This window comes from Puma concolor, chromosome B4 (genome assembly GCF_028749965.1).
Source record: "Puma concolor isolate L17-30 chromosome B4, mPumCon1.1.hap2, whole genome shotgun sequence".
Lineage (NCBI taxonomy): Eukaryota > Metazoa > Chordata > Mammalia > Carnivora > Felidae > Puma > Puma concolor.
Window position 1 is genome coordinate 20,569,993 of NC_141673.1, and position 16,207 is coordinate 20,586,199.

Here is a 16,207-nt window from a genome sequence, read left to right on the forward strand (position 1 = left end):
GCACAAGCTGCATTGTCTGGTCAGTATTATTTTTTTTAAGTTTATTTATTTATTTTTGAGCGAGAAAGAAAGTAAGAGTGGTGGAGGGGCAGAGAGAGAGGGAAAGAGAGAGAATCCCAAGCAGGCTCCACACTGTTAGCATGGATCCTGATGTGGGGCTTGAAACTCCTAGCTGTGACATCATGACCTGAGCCAAAGTCAGACGGTTAACTGACTGAGCCAACCAGGCGCCCCTGGTCAGTATTCTTAAAGGAAGGGGCAAAATTTCACCACAGGGGAAGAGGCTTTCTAGCTCAAGTTTTGCTTTTGTCCCCATCATTTGGAACTAGGGCTTAAATCATTCAAAGTCCAGCAGAACATCTGGATTACTGATGAAAAGCAGAAGTGGGGACTCCAAGTTTTCCAAGGACTGGGAAACCAGCTGTCTTCAGAGAGGACATCCCTACCTGTCTTTAGAAATACTAAGTGTGGTTATATGCACCATGGCAGTCATTTGTGAAAACTGCTTCCTGGTTTCCCCTAATTACCCTGAAGCACAATTATAATCGTGCATGTTGTTAAGTATAGGAATAAACTCTGTGTATGATTTCTCCTTCATAATCTGTTGTTCATATGGCATACCATTTGTTTACAGACTAAATAAAAATATAGGGGGCAATTGGTCTGGGGTCAGTGGTGTGACTGTTGTAGTTATTTGGGTGTGAAGAAAGCAGGAGGCCAGAGCAGAGTGCTAGCTATGGAACAGAGTAGAAGAAATGGAATTATGAGATCAACTAAAAGAAAAATGGGCAGGAATTGGTGATTGGCTAGGTAGGGTTATGGAAAAGGGAATGGGGTTACAGACTCCCCAGGGCTCTGGGCTAAAGGACTAGTGGCCCCTGCCACTCTTGACAAGAGGCAGGGATCTTGGGAGAAGGATGATTTTAGGAGAAAAGCTGGTAAATCTGACTTGGACCACATTGAGCTTAACCTTCTAATGTTAATTTCCATCTCAAAGCAAGCTGTGTTATTTTTTCTTTTAAAAGCACTCTTGTTTTGCAGGGAGCACTTGCTGGTCTTCTGGCTGGATTTGTTGTTTCTTTGTGGGTAGGAATTGGAGCTCAACTGTATCCTCCACTGCCTGAGAGAACTATGCCACTAAGCCTTGAAACCTATGGCTGTAACAGCACATACAATGTGACAAATTGGGTGACAACCACAGAAATGCCATTTTCTACTAGTGCTTTTCAAGTATATGGTGCTGAAAGGTATTGAATTAAACTTTGTAATGTCATATTTTTAAGAAATGTATGTGACAGGTAGAGAACAGTTGCTTTCTGTCTTGCCTGCAGTGCTGTGATTTTTCTCTGATGTGAAATGGGTAGAGCCCTTGTGGCTTGCTGGCTATGGTATTTTGCTCAGAAACAGCAAAAATTGCTCTATGTTCTTAATTTTGATACACTTCTGTCATGCTTACAGATCTGGAGAAGACTTGAATTGTAACAAAAAAAAATCTATTATGGGTAAATGCTACCAAATATCAGCTCTAGTTGAATGAAAAATTGTCTTTGTCAACTAAAAACCTTTTAAAATGAAAAGTACCATTATAAAAGAACATTGCTTCTATAGTCTTTGAGGTATAGCTTTTACAGACTAAAAGCTACAATCATCTAAATATGTTAGATTATTGCTATTTGTTTAGGTTTAAAGATTCCAAACCTTTAGAACATTAGCAATGAGTTGCAGCTGTGATATTCTTACTAGAGTTTTCTGTATGTGGTATACTTTTAGGCTTGTGGATCCTTATGTTGTCTGATTTAATGAAATGTTGTGGGTCTGCTAATAGGTGAGTGTTTTATTATATAGTGGATGTGAGGGCAAGACTTTCTATAGTGGACAATTATATGTACAGCCTTAAAGCATAAACCCCAATAGAAATGTTCAAGGAGTATGGAGATAAGGTTGTTGCCCCCCAATTATTGCCCCCAGCTCCAGCTTTCTTGGAATGAAGCCATTAAGGACTCATGCCCACTTTAGCTGGACACCCTCCTGAGAGAAGGAATGTGACTGTTACAATTAGTGATTCATGTTCCAAAGAAAATATAACTATGAGAATGCCTGCCAATGGAAGTTCAAGGCTGGCAAATGCTTCATAAATAGAAAAAAAAGGTAGTTCCAGAGCCTGAGGCATATTTGGGGGAGGTCTGATTAGGTGGGGTGCTGTGGGGTGAGGGGCAAGGAAGTGCAAGGAGCAGTTTGGACAAGCATGAAAGCACTAATGTGCATGTGTAGAGGCAAGTTGTTACAGTCAGAAAGGGAGAAGAAAATAATGGAATGGTATGTGGGAGGACATTCAGGATGTACTTGTTTCACAGTTTTGCTTAGCATTTGTCCTGGTTGTGTAAATATCTCTCTTAATTTAAGAGTCTGAGGCAAAATAGTTATTTGGATTCTGAAACAAATAAATTAACTGAGGTTTAGTATATACCTGGTACCATAATAATTACTTTTATAGGTTAGCTTATTTATAAAATAACAGGTAATAAGCAAGAATTTTTAAGAATGAATACATACTCAACTCTGGGCTGGCCATTTCTGTGATATCCCTAGAAAGTCTTCCCCTTTCACTGTGGTTCCTGCCTTCCAGGAAATTATAATTTAGCTGGAGAGAGTATGCTAATGTACACAAAACAATCAATCCAGTAAGCACAGTAAGTATAAAATAAGTATAAAGGGGCGCCTGGGTGGCGCAGTCGGTTGAGCGTCCGACTTCAGCCAGGTCACGATCTCGCGGTCCGTGAGTTCGAGCCCCGCGTCGGGCTCTGGGCTGATGGCTCAGAGCCTGGAGCCTGTTTCCAATTCTGTGTCTCCCTCTCTCTCTGCCCCTCCCCCGTTCATGCTCTGTCTCTCTCTGTCCCAAAAATAAATAAACGTTGAAAAAAAAAATTAAAAAAAAAAAAAATAAAATAAAATAAGTATAAAACTAGCAAATGATAAATAGTAATAACTACTTGATAAACACTTGTTAAAAGAATGAATATAAACAAGGTTGGAGTGAGTAGCAGGAAGACTTTGGAGAGGTAGGACTTGAAGGATGCGGAGGCTGGATAGACAGAGGTCTGGAAAGTCATTCTTACCACAGAAAATGACCAGAAGGGAAATTGGACAAGAAGATACACAAACAATGCTTGTGGTAAGGGGAATTCATAGGTGATCAAGAGAGCCAGCAGAAGGAAGAGCTTAACTCTTCCTGAGTGGAGTGAAGGAGACCTTCTTAGAGGATTACATAAATTGGAATTAGTCAGGTGAACAGGTTGGGCAGAGGGACCAAAGGAAGAAGAAAATCGCACAGTGAAGGAATAGTGTATGCAAAGGCATGAAGTTCTGAAGCCACGTGGCACCTTAGGAAATTACACCTAGTCAATGTTGCTAGAGTACAAGGGGAGTAAAGTTCACAGCTGAAGATGAAATAAAATACCCTTTGGTCGTCTAGATTCTGCATTTCCATTACCCACAGTCAGTTTTTATTAAGTTCCCAATGCTTGATGTGTATATATTGATAGCTTGTAGTTTTAATTTGCATTTCCCTTATGATCAGTTACATTTGATACCTTTTAATATATTTATTGGCCATTTCCATTTGAATATTTACTTTAGTCACTTGTCTGTTGAAATCTTTGATCCATTTTTAAATGCATTCTCAGTTTTTTTCTTATTTATTTAGGAGTTATTTTTTAATGTTTATTTATTTTTGAGAGAGACAGAATGCGAGTGGGTTAGGGGCAGAGACAGAGGGAGACACAAAATCCGAAGCAGGCTCCAGGTTCCGAGCTGTCAGCACAGAGCCCAACAGGGGCTCAAACTCATGAGCTGTGGGATCATGACCTGAGCTGAAGTCGGACGCTGAACCCACTGAGCCACCCAGGTGCCCCTAGGAGTTCTTGATATATTCTAGATACAAAATATATTTTGAAAATATTTTTCTCCCACTTTGTGGATTGCCTTTTTACTCTTTTAGTGATATTTTTGGTGGCCAGAAATGTTTTCATTTTAATTATGTTCAACTTTATCAGTCTTTTTCCTATATGTTCAGTCTTCTGTGTATCCCAATTACATCTTTGCCTATCCTGAGGTCATAAAGAGATTCTTCAAATTTTTAATTTAAATGCTTTATTGTTAGTTAACTGTTTACATTTATGAATGTAATCTCCTTTGGAATTGATTTCTGTGGGTGCTGTGGTCAAGACTCATTTTTTCCCATATGGATATTCGATTAACCAAGTACCACTTATTGGAAAGAACTTCCCTTTACCCCATTACAAAGTACTGTCAACTTTGACATAAACCAGATGATTATTTTCTTGTGGGTCTGTTTCTTGATTCTCTCTTCTGTTCTACTTTGTCTGTTTTTTGTTTTTCTTTTTGTTTTTTGTTTGTTTGTTTTTTCTCCCAGTAATACCACATCTTAATTTCAGTAGCTCACCTCAGTGTGTTTCCATCTTTCTGGGATCTTGGCCCCTCAAGTTCTAATTGTTGTGACTCTCTGGTATCTTAAAAAAAATCTGCCTGCTCTTTCCCCCAGTTTTTATACATTATTCTTGGCAGAATTGTTGGTCTAAATCAAGCTACTCTATTAAAGCTGAAAATGAGATCCTATAATAATCATTTTAGAAACAGATTAGATCATGTCACTCCTCCATTTAAAGTACTTCCCTGAGAGCCACTGTTCAGAGAGTAAAATCCAAACTTCATACAAGTCTAACAACAAAAAAGAAACCCGTCTTCCTCTTGTTTTGTGTAACTCTGTTGCTCACTATGCTTTAGTCAGCTGGTGTTTACCTCTCTCTAGGATGCTTTCCTCAAGAACTTTCCTCCAGGTCTCAGTTCAAATGTCACTTCTTCCTAAAGGCTTTCTCTGACTCCATGTTGGAGTGTAGTTCCTTCTTTCCACTCTGTTAATATCACATTACCTTGTTTTATTTTCCTTACAGCACTTTCCACCAGTGGAAATTACTATATTTATTAGTTTACCTGTTTATTTTATTTCTCTCCCCATTAGAATGTAAACCTTATGAAGGCAGGAACCCTGTCAGCCGTTTTTATGGTAGACTTTTTAATGACAAGAACAGTGCCTGGGACATAAAGCAAAGTTGCACGAATACACATGGACATTTAGCATTATACTGTATGGTCAAGGTTAAGCCAGGGTTTTAATATTTTTCCCTCAGGCTTTTAATTCTTGATCCAATAAGATAAAATTGGAACTGCAGATTATGACATTAAAAACATTATTAAATATTTTATTTTGATTTTGCCATGCATGAAGATTATTGAGACTGCTCTTAGTTGCTAGTAGCATTACATGAAATTTACAGTTATGCTTTTGTTCTTTCTCAGGACTCCACTGATGGATAACTGGTATTCTTTATCATATCTCTACCTCAGCACTCTTGGAACTTTGGTAACATTATTCGTGGGAATGCTAATCAGTTTACCAACAGGTAACTATCTAAACCTTAGTATTGTTGTATTTACCTCCATATCAGTTTTTACTATATCTCTTTTATAGCTGCTGATGTTATCTTACTATAGTCCTGTTAACAACTAATTTAATTACTTGTTCCATTTTCCTCATGGGAAATTTGAGGGCCTACACTTGAAAGCAGAAGATTCTCTTTGAACCTTTGCTCCACCATGTACCAGCTGCATGAACTTAGGGAAGACTGTATAGCTACTCTGAGGCTTAGCTTTCTTCTGTGTAAATTGAGGTTAGTGGTGATTGACTTCCCTATCTCACAGGTTGCTGTAAGATAAAAATGAGGTCTTTAAAATATTATACGTAGTTACTACAATGCTAGGGATTTTACACATATTATTACAACAGTCCTGCATCAGATTTTTTCATTGTCCTATGCTGACTTTTTGTAAACTTTAAAGAAGTATACACAGGTAAGGAAAGATCGCTACAATTGTTATATCTAAACATAGTATGAAGCTTTTTTCAGATTCCATAAATTTTAAAAACGTTGTTTAAAAACTGTCAGTGAGGAGCCTGCTTGGGATTTCTCTCTCCCTCTCTTTCTGCCCCTCTTCCACTCATTCTCTCGCTCTCAAAATAGATAAATACACTTAAAAAAAACATTATTTTTTAAAAACCAAACTGATAATACACGTGGTACATACACTGCTCTCTGGGATTGCTATAGAACTGTTATTCTGGAACTTCATGTCCTTATTCTGCGAGTTCCATCTGTCTCCCTCCTGTGTTGTATTCCCTGCTGCCTGTATCCCATTATTCCTAATTCTTGTTTATCCCCTTAATTGAATGGAGCACATCCTTTTAGCATGTTCTTGAGAAAGTGTAGACAAGAGATTTTGAAAATGTGGTACCTCTGGAAAAAAATGTCTTTAATTCTCCCTTATACTTGATTGATCATTTGTTTGAGTAGAGAATCCTAGGTTGAAAATAACTTTCTTGTTTCTGAAAAGATGTCTTTTTTTTTTAAGTTTGTTTTTTTTAATGTAATTTATTGTCAAGTTGGCTAACATACAGTGTATACAGTGTGCTCTTGGTTTTGGGGGTAGATTTCCATGATTCATCACTTCCATACAGCACTCATCCCAACAAGTATCCTCCTCAATGCCCACCACCATTTTTCCCTCTCCCCCGCAACCCTCCCACGAACCCCCAGTTTGTTCTCTGCATTTAAGAATTTCTTATGGTTTGCCTCCTTCCTTCTCTGTTTGTAACTATTTTTTTCCCCTTCCCTTCCCCCATGGTCTTCTGTTAAGTTTCTCAAGTTACACATGTGAGTGAAAACATATTATTTATTTATTTTGAGAGAGAAAGAGAGAGAGTGTGTGTGTGCACATGTGCAAGCAGGAGAGGGGCAGAGAGGGAGGGAGAGAATTGCAAGCAGGCTCTGTGCTGTCAGGGCCGACCCCGACGCAGGGCTCAATCTCATTCAGGACTCTGCTCTATCTCACAAACTATGAGATCATGACCTGAGTTGAAATCAAGAGTCAGACACTCAACCGACTGAACCACCCAGGTGCCCCTCTGAGAGGATGTCTTAACTTTCTTCTAGTTCATTGTGTTGTTATTAAGATGCCAGTGCCATGCTACCTGCTGGCCCTTTGTATGTCACCCATTTCACAATGATTGCTTTGCCCTAAGGCCTCGGTAGGATCTTTTCAAACTGAAGACTCATGCCCTTCAGTTCTAAGGCATTTCCCCATATTATTTCTTTTGTAATTTCTTGTGATTTTCTGTTTTCTCTTTATGGAAACTCTTGTTAGTCGAATGTTTGAGTCCCAGACAGTTATTCTAATTTTCTTCTCTTGTCTCTCCTATTTTCCAAACTGTGTCTTTTAGGTCTACTACATGGGATAATTTTTCAATTTACTTTTCCATAATTCTCAAAGGAGCATTCTGATCCAGTTTTGAGAATAATCTGTAAAGGAAGGAGGGCAGGTAGGAAACTATTACAGTAAGTCAGGTGAACGATCTTGGTGGCTGAAAGCAGGATAGTAGGGTAGTTGGTGAGAAGTGCTGGGCTCCCCGATTTCCTACATTCCCTCACACATGTACTTCCATAGCAACCAGACTGGGGGAAGGCAGCTCACTGCCCTTTTCCTCAAATGTGCAATAACTAGTCAGAAATCCTATACTTTTGTCTTAGGACGTCTGATGTCTTTGTTTGCTTTATGCTGCAAGGCTACCATCACTGTGCCACTTGATAGTAGAAGAAATTCTAAGTAGAAAGTAGTAGAAGAAATTCTACTATCAATTATGATTTTGTAACTCCTGAATAGCACTGCCTTTCAAGCTTCTGTGATACTTGTATTTATAATTAATAAATGATATCAAGTTAGTAGTAATATTAATATATCAACAATGATATTGCAATGTATAATTCTTATGCATTTATGATAAAGTTTGTAGCTATTTATTACCTTCCAAACAGCTGTTTTTAACTATTTTCTTTCTTTTCAAAAAGGACTGTGGCTTTTTTCGTAAATAAATTTACCAGCACAGTAGATTTATTCTTTTTGTCTGTTTTGATATATTTTAAGACAGATTTTAAACTTTTCTCACAAATAGCTCAATTATTCAGATCAAGAATACACATCAACAGTCTCCTTGTGCTATTTGACGTTAGGTTCTTATTCAACCCATTCCTTTTTCTTTAAGAAAATGGAATATCAATATGATTTCACTCATTTGTAGAATTTAAGAAACAAAACAGATGAACATATGGAATGAAGAAAAAAAAGAGAGAGAGAGAGGAAAGCAAACCATTAGAGACTCTTAAAGATAGAGAACAAACTGAGGGTTGATGGAGGGAGGTGTATGGGGGCTGGATTAGATGCGTGACAGGTGTTAAGGAGGGTGCTTGTTGTGATGACAACTGGGTGTTATATGTAAGTGATGAATCATGGAATTCTACTCCTGAAATCAATATTTCACTGTATGTTAACTAACTAGAATTTAAATAAATATTTGAAAAGAAAAAAAAAAAGAAAATGGAGTATCAGAATATTCCCTTTCAACATTCCCTTTTTTTTTTCCTTAAGAGTTTTTATTCTGATAACCATATACAACCATATCTTTTGTTTTATAAAGTAATGCTATACCCAGCTGAGCAGGCATCCAGTGATAAGAAGCAATACAACTTCATTAATTTCATATGGCTTATTCCCATTTCACAACAGCAGTGAGCACCTTGAGAAAAACAAACAAACAAATTAGAAACACGAAATCCTAACACTTCTGGGGAAATAAATTTAAAGATCTACTGCAGGATACTAGGAATCTGTAACAATTCAGGCCATACAGACTTGGTTGGCATTTCAGTTTCACCTAACCATGTACCCACCATAAGTGGGTCTGTCTCTTCATCAGTAAGTGGGGTAAATAATACCCTAAGTAGACCGCGAGCTAGGAGTACAGTAATTGTTTTACTCATCTCTGTCTCCCCAGCACCTAGTAGAGTCTCTAGCACATGGTGGTTACTCAACAATGTTGACTTGATTAGTTTAAAGTTGATCCCATTTCTGGAAGAGCAGAGGTTCCCATAATTAAAAGCCTAATATTTGTACCAAAGTGATGGCACTCAAATATTAGATAGCATAAAGATCACTTTGGAAATTTGGTAAAAATCAGGATTCAGTGGCACTACCCCAGAGTTTCTAACTGGGTTAGTCCAGGTTGGAGTTCAGGAATCTGTGTTTTAAGTACATCTCCTAGTTGTACTTTGTACTAAAGTAGTTTGAGGAGCACACAGTTTTAAAAAGCTGTCTTTGATCTACAAATAAAATAATTTGTATCTACAAATAATTTTTGTAAAGCAAAATGTTAGGGAAGAGGAGTTGAATCCAACACAATCATCATACTGATTTTCATTTAACCAATTTATTTGACATTTCATAATTTCCTGCACTTCTTCACATACATCTACATTCACAGCCTTGAAACTGGAGGAGTGCAACTCCGCTGCCTGAAGCAGAGGCAGATGGTTTGATATTTTATTGGTAGATCAGAGAGGATGCTTTTAAACCAGTTTCCCTATGAGTACTGGGCTCTTTCTCAGGTTAAGCACCATATGAGTAGGCAGCTTGCATTTAAGAGCCATCTATTCATTTTTATTTTTTATTTAAAAAAAAATTATGTTTTTATTTTATTTTTGAGAGAGAGAGTGCAAGCAGGGGAGGGGCAGAGAGAGAGGGAGACACAGAATTTGAAGCATGCTTCAGGCTCTGAGGTGTCGGCACAGAGCCTGACTTGGAGCTCAAACTCACGGACTGTGAGATCATGACCTGAGCTGAAGTCGGACACTTAATCGACTGAGTCACCCAGGCGCCCCATCTCATTTGTTTTTAAACACCAGACTCATATTTATCATAGTGAGAGGCTTGCAGAATCTGAGTGTGACTAAGGGAAGGGAAATGGTGAGCCAAGTCTCCAGCGCTGCTTAAAAGATTCTCTTTCTCTTTGTGTTTTATAAGTGCATAGAGTTGAATGCACCCAAGTCAAATGCTTGTATGATGGGCCATCACTGGGTAGTTACAGTTATCTTTCTAACAATGTCAACAATGTAAATGTTTTTCAGGAGGAAGAAAACAAAACTTAGACCGCAGATTCCTACTAACCAAAGAGGACTTTCTTTCCAATTTTGACATTTTTAAGAAAGTAAGTTGGCTTTCTTTCTCCTTCAATTAGTAAGACTGTGCTTTTACCCCCAAGATAGAATACTAGTTAGTCCTTAGACTCTCTTTGGAACTCTGATAGACAAGGAACATATTTGACCTATTCTTTGATGATGTATTTCTGTTATATATCTCGTCCTCAGTAGACTACCAAGCTGATTTAGAGAAAGAAAAACAGTAACAATTATTTAGAATTGAATAGTTACTTTTTTCTAATCACTGTATTAACATTTTCTTTTAGAAGAAGCATACTTTAAGCTATAAATCTCATCCGATAGAAGATGGTGGAACTGATAACCCTGCCTTCAACCATATTGAATTGAACTTCACAGACCAAAGTGGCAAGATCAATGGGACTCGTTTGTGAAGCAGCTGTGATATTAGATGATCATAAACAGTGTCCCAATTTGATATATTTTCTAAGAAAATTGGGTCGGGTTTAGATTTTTTTTGAAGGGGTGGTTCTATAATGAGTAAAGTTTCGGGGGAAATTTTTGTTAAAGCAAAGTCTTGACTCTTCAGTTCCTAGACTCAATAATTGATGCTACTCTGGAGTTAAGAGTTTCGGTGTCAGTGTTTTCCTCTACTTCTCTTTTATTTTAATGAGGCTGCAGTTGTGAAAATTATGACCACATATGTGCTGACAGATTAATACGCACATAGTTAATGGTCAAAAGCATATTCTTAAATTTGGTCATTCATAAAAGTATTTTCCATGCATTTGGTGCTAGCATATCAGTTTTAGGATTTACCAAAATCATAAGTAATACTGAAAAGAGCTTTTTCTCTTCTACTACATACTCTATTTTTTAGAAAACAATGGGGTGACAGATCTATGTTATCTAGATCTTTGCTTCACATTGATCCATATCAGCTCTATCAGGGAATGTATTAACCTTGGAACCAATTCTGGCTCAGGAAGGTGATAATCAAGAAGCATCCTGTTTGGGATGGAACAATGATCAAGGTCTTCTTGGTGTTGTGTATCTATTCTTGTGCCTTTCAGCTAATTATCTAGAGCTCCTAACCATTGGGGGCTTATATTGCCTTAGACTCTGGTTCTTTTTTTTTTTTTTTTTAATGTTTATTTACTTTTGAGAGAAAAAGAGAGACAGAAGCATGAGCAAGGGAGTGGCAGAGAGAGGGAGACACAGAATCCAAAGCAGACTCCAGGCTCTCAGCTGTCAGCACAGAGACTGTCATGGGGTTCTAATTCACAGACTGCGAGATCATAACCTGAGCTGAAGATGGAAGCTTAACCGACTGAGCCACCCAGGCGCCCTAGACTCTGGTTCTTATATGCAATCCTAGTTTTGGACCCAACTGCGGTTTTGTTGTACAACTTTACTTTGCTTGCCTTCCTAATTTCCTGTTTACTCTGTTACCTTGGGCTTGGGTATATCTTTAGACACCCAATATGAATCATGCTACCCCAGGTTTAGAACCATGCTACTCCTGGTTCACTAAGTCCCAGACTATAAATTATAAACTCCTATGAGCCTGATACTGACTAAAGTACTTTCACTATAGGTACTTAAGGATTTGGTGACCCAAGAACATTTACATGATTAAAATGGTTAAGCTGCATGGAATTACATGATTATGTTGAATGATATTAATTTGAATGTCAACTAATTTGCAGTCAATTAAATTTAAAAGTAAATATGCTTAGAAGTCTTGTATTCTAGTGTATTCATCTAGTTGAAGAGCTAAATTACATAGGCAAACACTACAATTTTTTTTTAATGTTCTGGAATTACTAACTATATGCTTTGTTCCATGGTTTAAAACTTCAAGTAGCAATCTCAAAATTTATTTTGCTTATGTTGCTACGTTTCTAGCTATGAGTTTGGTCACAGGCTTTTATCAATAACTTATATTTTTCTACAGTTCCCCCATTAGATCCTGTATAGATTTTTTTTCTTTACAGTGTTTTCAAATAATGTGAGAAACATTTAGGTACATTAAAAATGTTTTATATTTAAATACTTTTTTCTTATTTTCTGATACTTAGGTGAGCATGCTCTGTACGTTTAGAGATTGTCAATTGAAAACATTAAGAAATAAAATAAATAGGAAGTAGCATTTATCTAAAGCAAAGAGATTTATATAACATTTAAATTAATGATGTGTTCATATATTTCATACATGTATAGATGTTATTTTTTCATCAATATATTTGTCAGCATACATCAAACTTTGTAAATCTTTCTACAATTTTTTAATGAGTAGTTAGATATGATCTTATTTATTTTATGCAAGTGTGATTTGAACTACTGTTAATTATTTAATAAGTGAAAGTGCATATGTGTGTAGAATGCTTCAAATTTGGAAATCAAAGTCTACTTTTTAAATAATTTTTTCTCTTATCTAACTGCCAAGGGATTATGCAGTATATATTTTTTAATTTTTTTAATGTTTTTATTTATTTTTGAGAGAGAGAGAGCATGAGCAGGGGAGGGCAGAGAGAGAGAGAGAGGGAGACACAGAATATGAAGCAGGCTCCAGGCTCCGAGCTGGCAGCACAGAGCCCAATGTGAAGCTTGAACTCACAAACCACGAGATCATGACTTGAGCCGAAGTCTGACCTCAACCGACTGAGTCACCCAGGCGCCCTTATGCAGTGTATTCTTCATGAGAGATATGGTACTTCCATTCTTGTCCACTTTCTTTAACAAAGTATATCTTTGTGACATTGGGAACTGTTAATATTTTACCTTTATAAATACATCACAGTGACAGACAGGACTCTTAAGAAATCAAAGTACTGTTATTAATTATAAAAAATGTTTTATCTTATCTGAATATTTGGGCAAAACCAAATAGGGGTAAAATGTTAATATAATGCAATAAAATCACCTAATGTTCTTAATTATTTTGAAACACAACAATCCTAACAGGAGGGAAAAGCCACATAAGTTGTCTATTTTCATTTTGCCACTGACAAGTTGTATATGACCTTGAATTTATCCTTAATCTCCTCTAATGATGGAATTTAACACTAAACTTAACTACCTCACGAAATAATGTGAGTATAAAAGATCAGATAGCACTTTATTAGCTTAAATAGTGTTACTTAAAATGTCAATATGATTGGAAATCAAAATTTGAGACAAAGGTCACTTGCTAGTTTTAAAAAAAGGTGAACTGTTAATAATGTGGAGATAGTTCTTTCTCTAAAAAACGTGTGTCGTTGAAATGTTGACCTATATTTAGGAATAAGCAGGATTATTTGAACAGAAGAATGGAAACTTTAAAGAATGCTACGGATCAATCATATTCACTTCATAAAGAAATGAAAATGTTATATGTAAGATGTGAAATGGTGTAAGTGTATATGCACCTGTTTGATTGCTTATGCTTTAAAATCCTCTCTAGACCAGTGGTTCTAATGGGGCAATTTGGCATCGGAGGGGACATTTGGAAATATCTAGATACATTTTTGGTTGTCACAGCTGGTGATGAGATGCTACTGGCATCTAGTGGATAGAATTCAGGGACTCTGCTAAATATTCTACGATACGTGGACAGCCCCTCTCCATGACAAAAAATGATCCTGCCCCAGATATCAATAGTGCTGGGTCTGAGAATTCTTGCCCTAGAGGCTAAGATTGTAATCTTAATTTTCCCAAAGTCACACATGCTGGTTGTGTTCCTTTAGGGAAATTGCCTTGACTCTTCTATCTGATCATTCTTATCTACAGATGAGGTTTAAAGTGTCACTAGCTTGCAGAATGTTATGATAGAGAGTAATGACCATGTGTTTTCATAGCATTTAAAAAATATTAAGGAATATAAAATTGTGAATAATTGTGAGAATAACTCTTAAGAAAGTTTCATTTAGCAACATGATTTCCAACATTAACACACATTAACGTGAAGGAAATATTAAATCATAAATATAAAGATTTCATAATTTTGTTTTATTTATAAAAACACCAGAAAGTATAGCTTATTTGTTAACAACTTGATGTCTGTCCATGATGTAGACACAAGGGACAGGGATAGGCTTGAGGTCAGGGGAGTGACTCCTTATGTTGATTCTTATAGGAGATTCTGAGTTTTTTTCCAGTAACAGTTATTAATAACAGAATCAACTGAGTGCATGCACAGGTACTGAAAATTCACTGCACAATTTAGTTATTATAAAATTTACTTTTATATTTAAGTTGTATGCTATTGTGAAAAATCTTGAGGGAATTGAATATTGCAATGTATAACATGTTTGCATTTCTGATTTTTCAACTTGCTGATTAAATTGTCTACAAGTGTCTTTGCAGTTGTGTGTTCTTGGGGAAGAAAATGTCAAATTGAATATAATTAAGTTTATCAACTTTTACAGAGAGTTATTTCCACTCTACCACATAAAGGACTCTCTCTGTATATAACACATAGATTATAAAAGTGTAAGCAAATAAACATGCAGAACTTTTCACTGAAAAATATTTTGTTTTAAGTAATTAACACTGTATTTGAAAATAAAAAGTAATGTCTTTAATACTGAAAATTTCTTAGCCATTATTTCCTTGAATATTCCCCCACTTCCCCAGCTCCTGTTCTGTAACTCTTTAACTCCCATTAGATGAATGGTATACCTCTTTATCCTGTCCTCCAGGTCTCCTAATCTGGTTCATATTTTCTATATTTAAAAATTTCAGGATGTATCACATAAATATAAACAAAAGGACATTGCATTTTATTTTCTTTTCAGCTGTTTCTAATTTGCTATTTAATCTGTCCATTTAATCTTCCGTTTCAGTGACTACTTTCTTCATTTTCTGAGTTGGGTGTGCTTTTTCAAATTTTTCAAAACTTCCTTCATTCCTAATGTTGGATTTTTTTCATTAAGATTCCCAATTATTCTTTTATCTCTAATAATTTTTTTTAATTTTTATTTTTGAGAGAGAGAGAGAGACAGAGTGCAAGCAGGAGAGGGGCAGAGAGAAAAGGAGACACAGAATCTGAAGCATCACAGAGCTATCATCACAGAGCCTGACGCAGGGCTTGAACTCACAAACTGTGAGATCATGATCTGAGCCAAAGCTGGGTACTTAACCGACTGAGCCACCCAGGCACCCCTTATCTCTAGTAATTTTAACCATATTTATTGCTCCTTTATGTTAACTGAAATTCTTGATGTGCTAATTCTTCTTCTTGTTCATTTACTTACTCTCCATCAGGGTAGTTTCTTTCCTTGTGTAGTTGACCTTTAACAAAGTTTATTTTCAGTAGGGTTTTTGTTTCTTGTCTTTTTTTTTGAGAGAGAGACAGCATGAGAACAAGTTAGGGAGAGAGAGAATCTTAAGCAGGTTTCATGCTGTGCACAGAGCCTGACGTGTGCTGAGCCCAATGCGAGCTTGATCCCATGACCCTGGGATCATGACCTGAGCCAAAATCAAGAGTCAGATGCTTAACCAACTGAGCCACCCAGGCACCCCAGTAGGGATTGTTTTTTTTTTCTAGTGAGAGTTTCCTGGGCTCCAGTTAGTGGAAGAGTATTTACAGAGAAGTTTTAAATTAGTTTGGGCTGTGCCCTTGTTTTAATTGCCTTCTACCAATTTACATCATTATCTCAGGTTAGGGCTTCTCTCTTAGGTTCACAGTATCAATTTTCATCCTATATCCATGCATGGCACAGAGTTTAGGGTTGTAGCCTCAGCTACTTTGTTCTCCATCAAAGACTTGGAGAGAAAGACTTTAAAATTCCCTTTTAAATAATGGAGCAGTTCTTCAAGGCTTCAGGCTTTCAGTGATTTTGGAATAGAGTTCTTACTCTTCTATATTCTGGAAGTGGAAACCTCATCTTTGTCCCCATGAGGACCTAAGAACTCATCAAGAACTATACCTCCAAAGGTTATTCAACATCTGCTGGTACCATTGCTATGGTTTAGACTTTTTTTTAGTTGAGTAAAATTGGGGGCCGTCTGGGTGGTTCAGTAGGTTAAGCATCTGACTTTGGTTCAGGTCATGATCTCACAGTTCGTGGGTTTGAGCCCTGTGTCCGGCTCTGTGCTGACAG

General features: G+C 36.8%; 1 protein-coding gene across 1 annotated transcript in view; it reads left to right on the top strand.

Annotated features, from left to right (window-relative positions):
• SLC5A8 (solute carrier family 5 member 8) overlaps nt 1–14,461 on the top strand; it is a 58,942-nt gene extending 44,481 nt beyond the window's left edge. The window contains exons 12-15 of the mRNA XM_025926742.2: nt 1,042–1,247; nt 5,377–5,480; nt 10,092–10,171; nt 10,430–14,461. Coding sequence (XP_025782527.1) covers nt 1,042–1,247; nt 5,377–5,480; nt 10,092–10,171; nt 10,430–10,555 — 516 coding nt within the window. The 3' untranslated portion in view covers nt 10,556–14,461. The remainder of the gene's footprint in view (nt 1–1,041; nt 1,248–5,376; nt 5,481–10,091; nt 10,172–10,429) is intronic.
• The last annotated feature ends 1,746 nt before the right edge of the window (nt 14,462–16,207 follow it).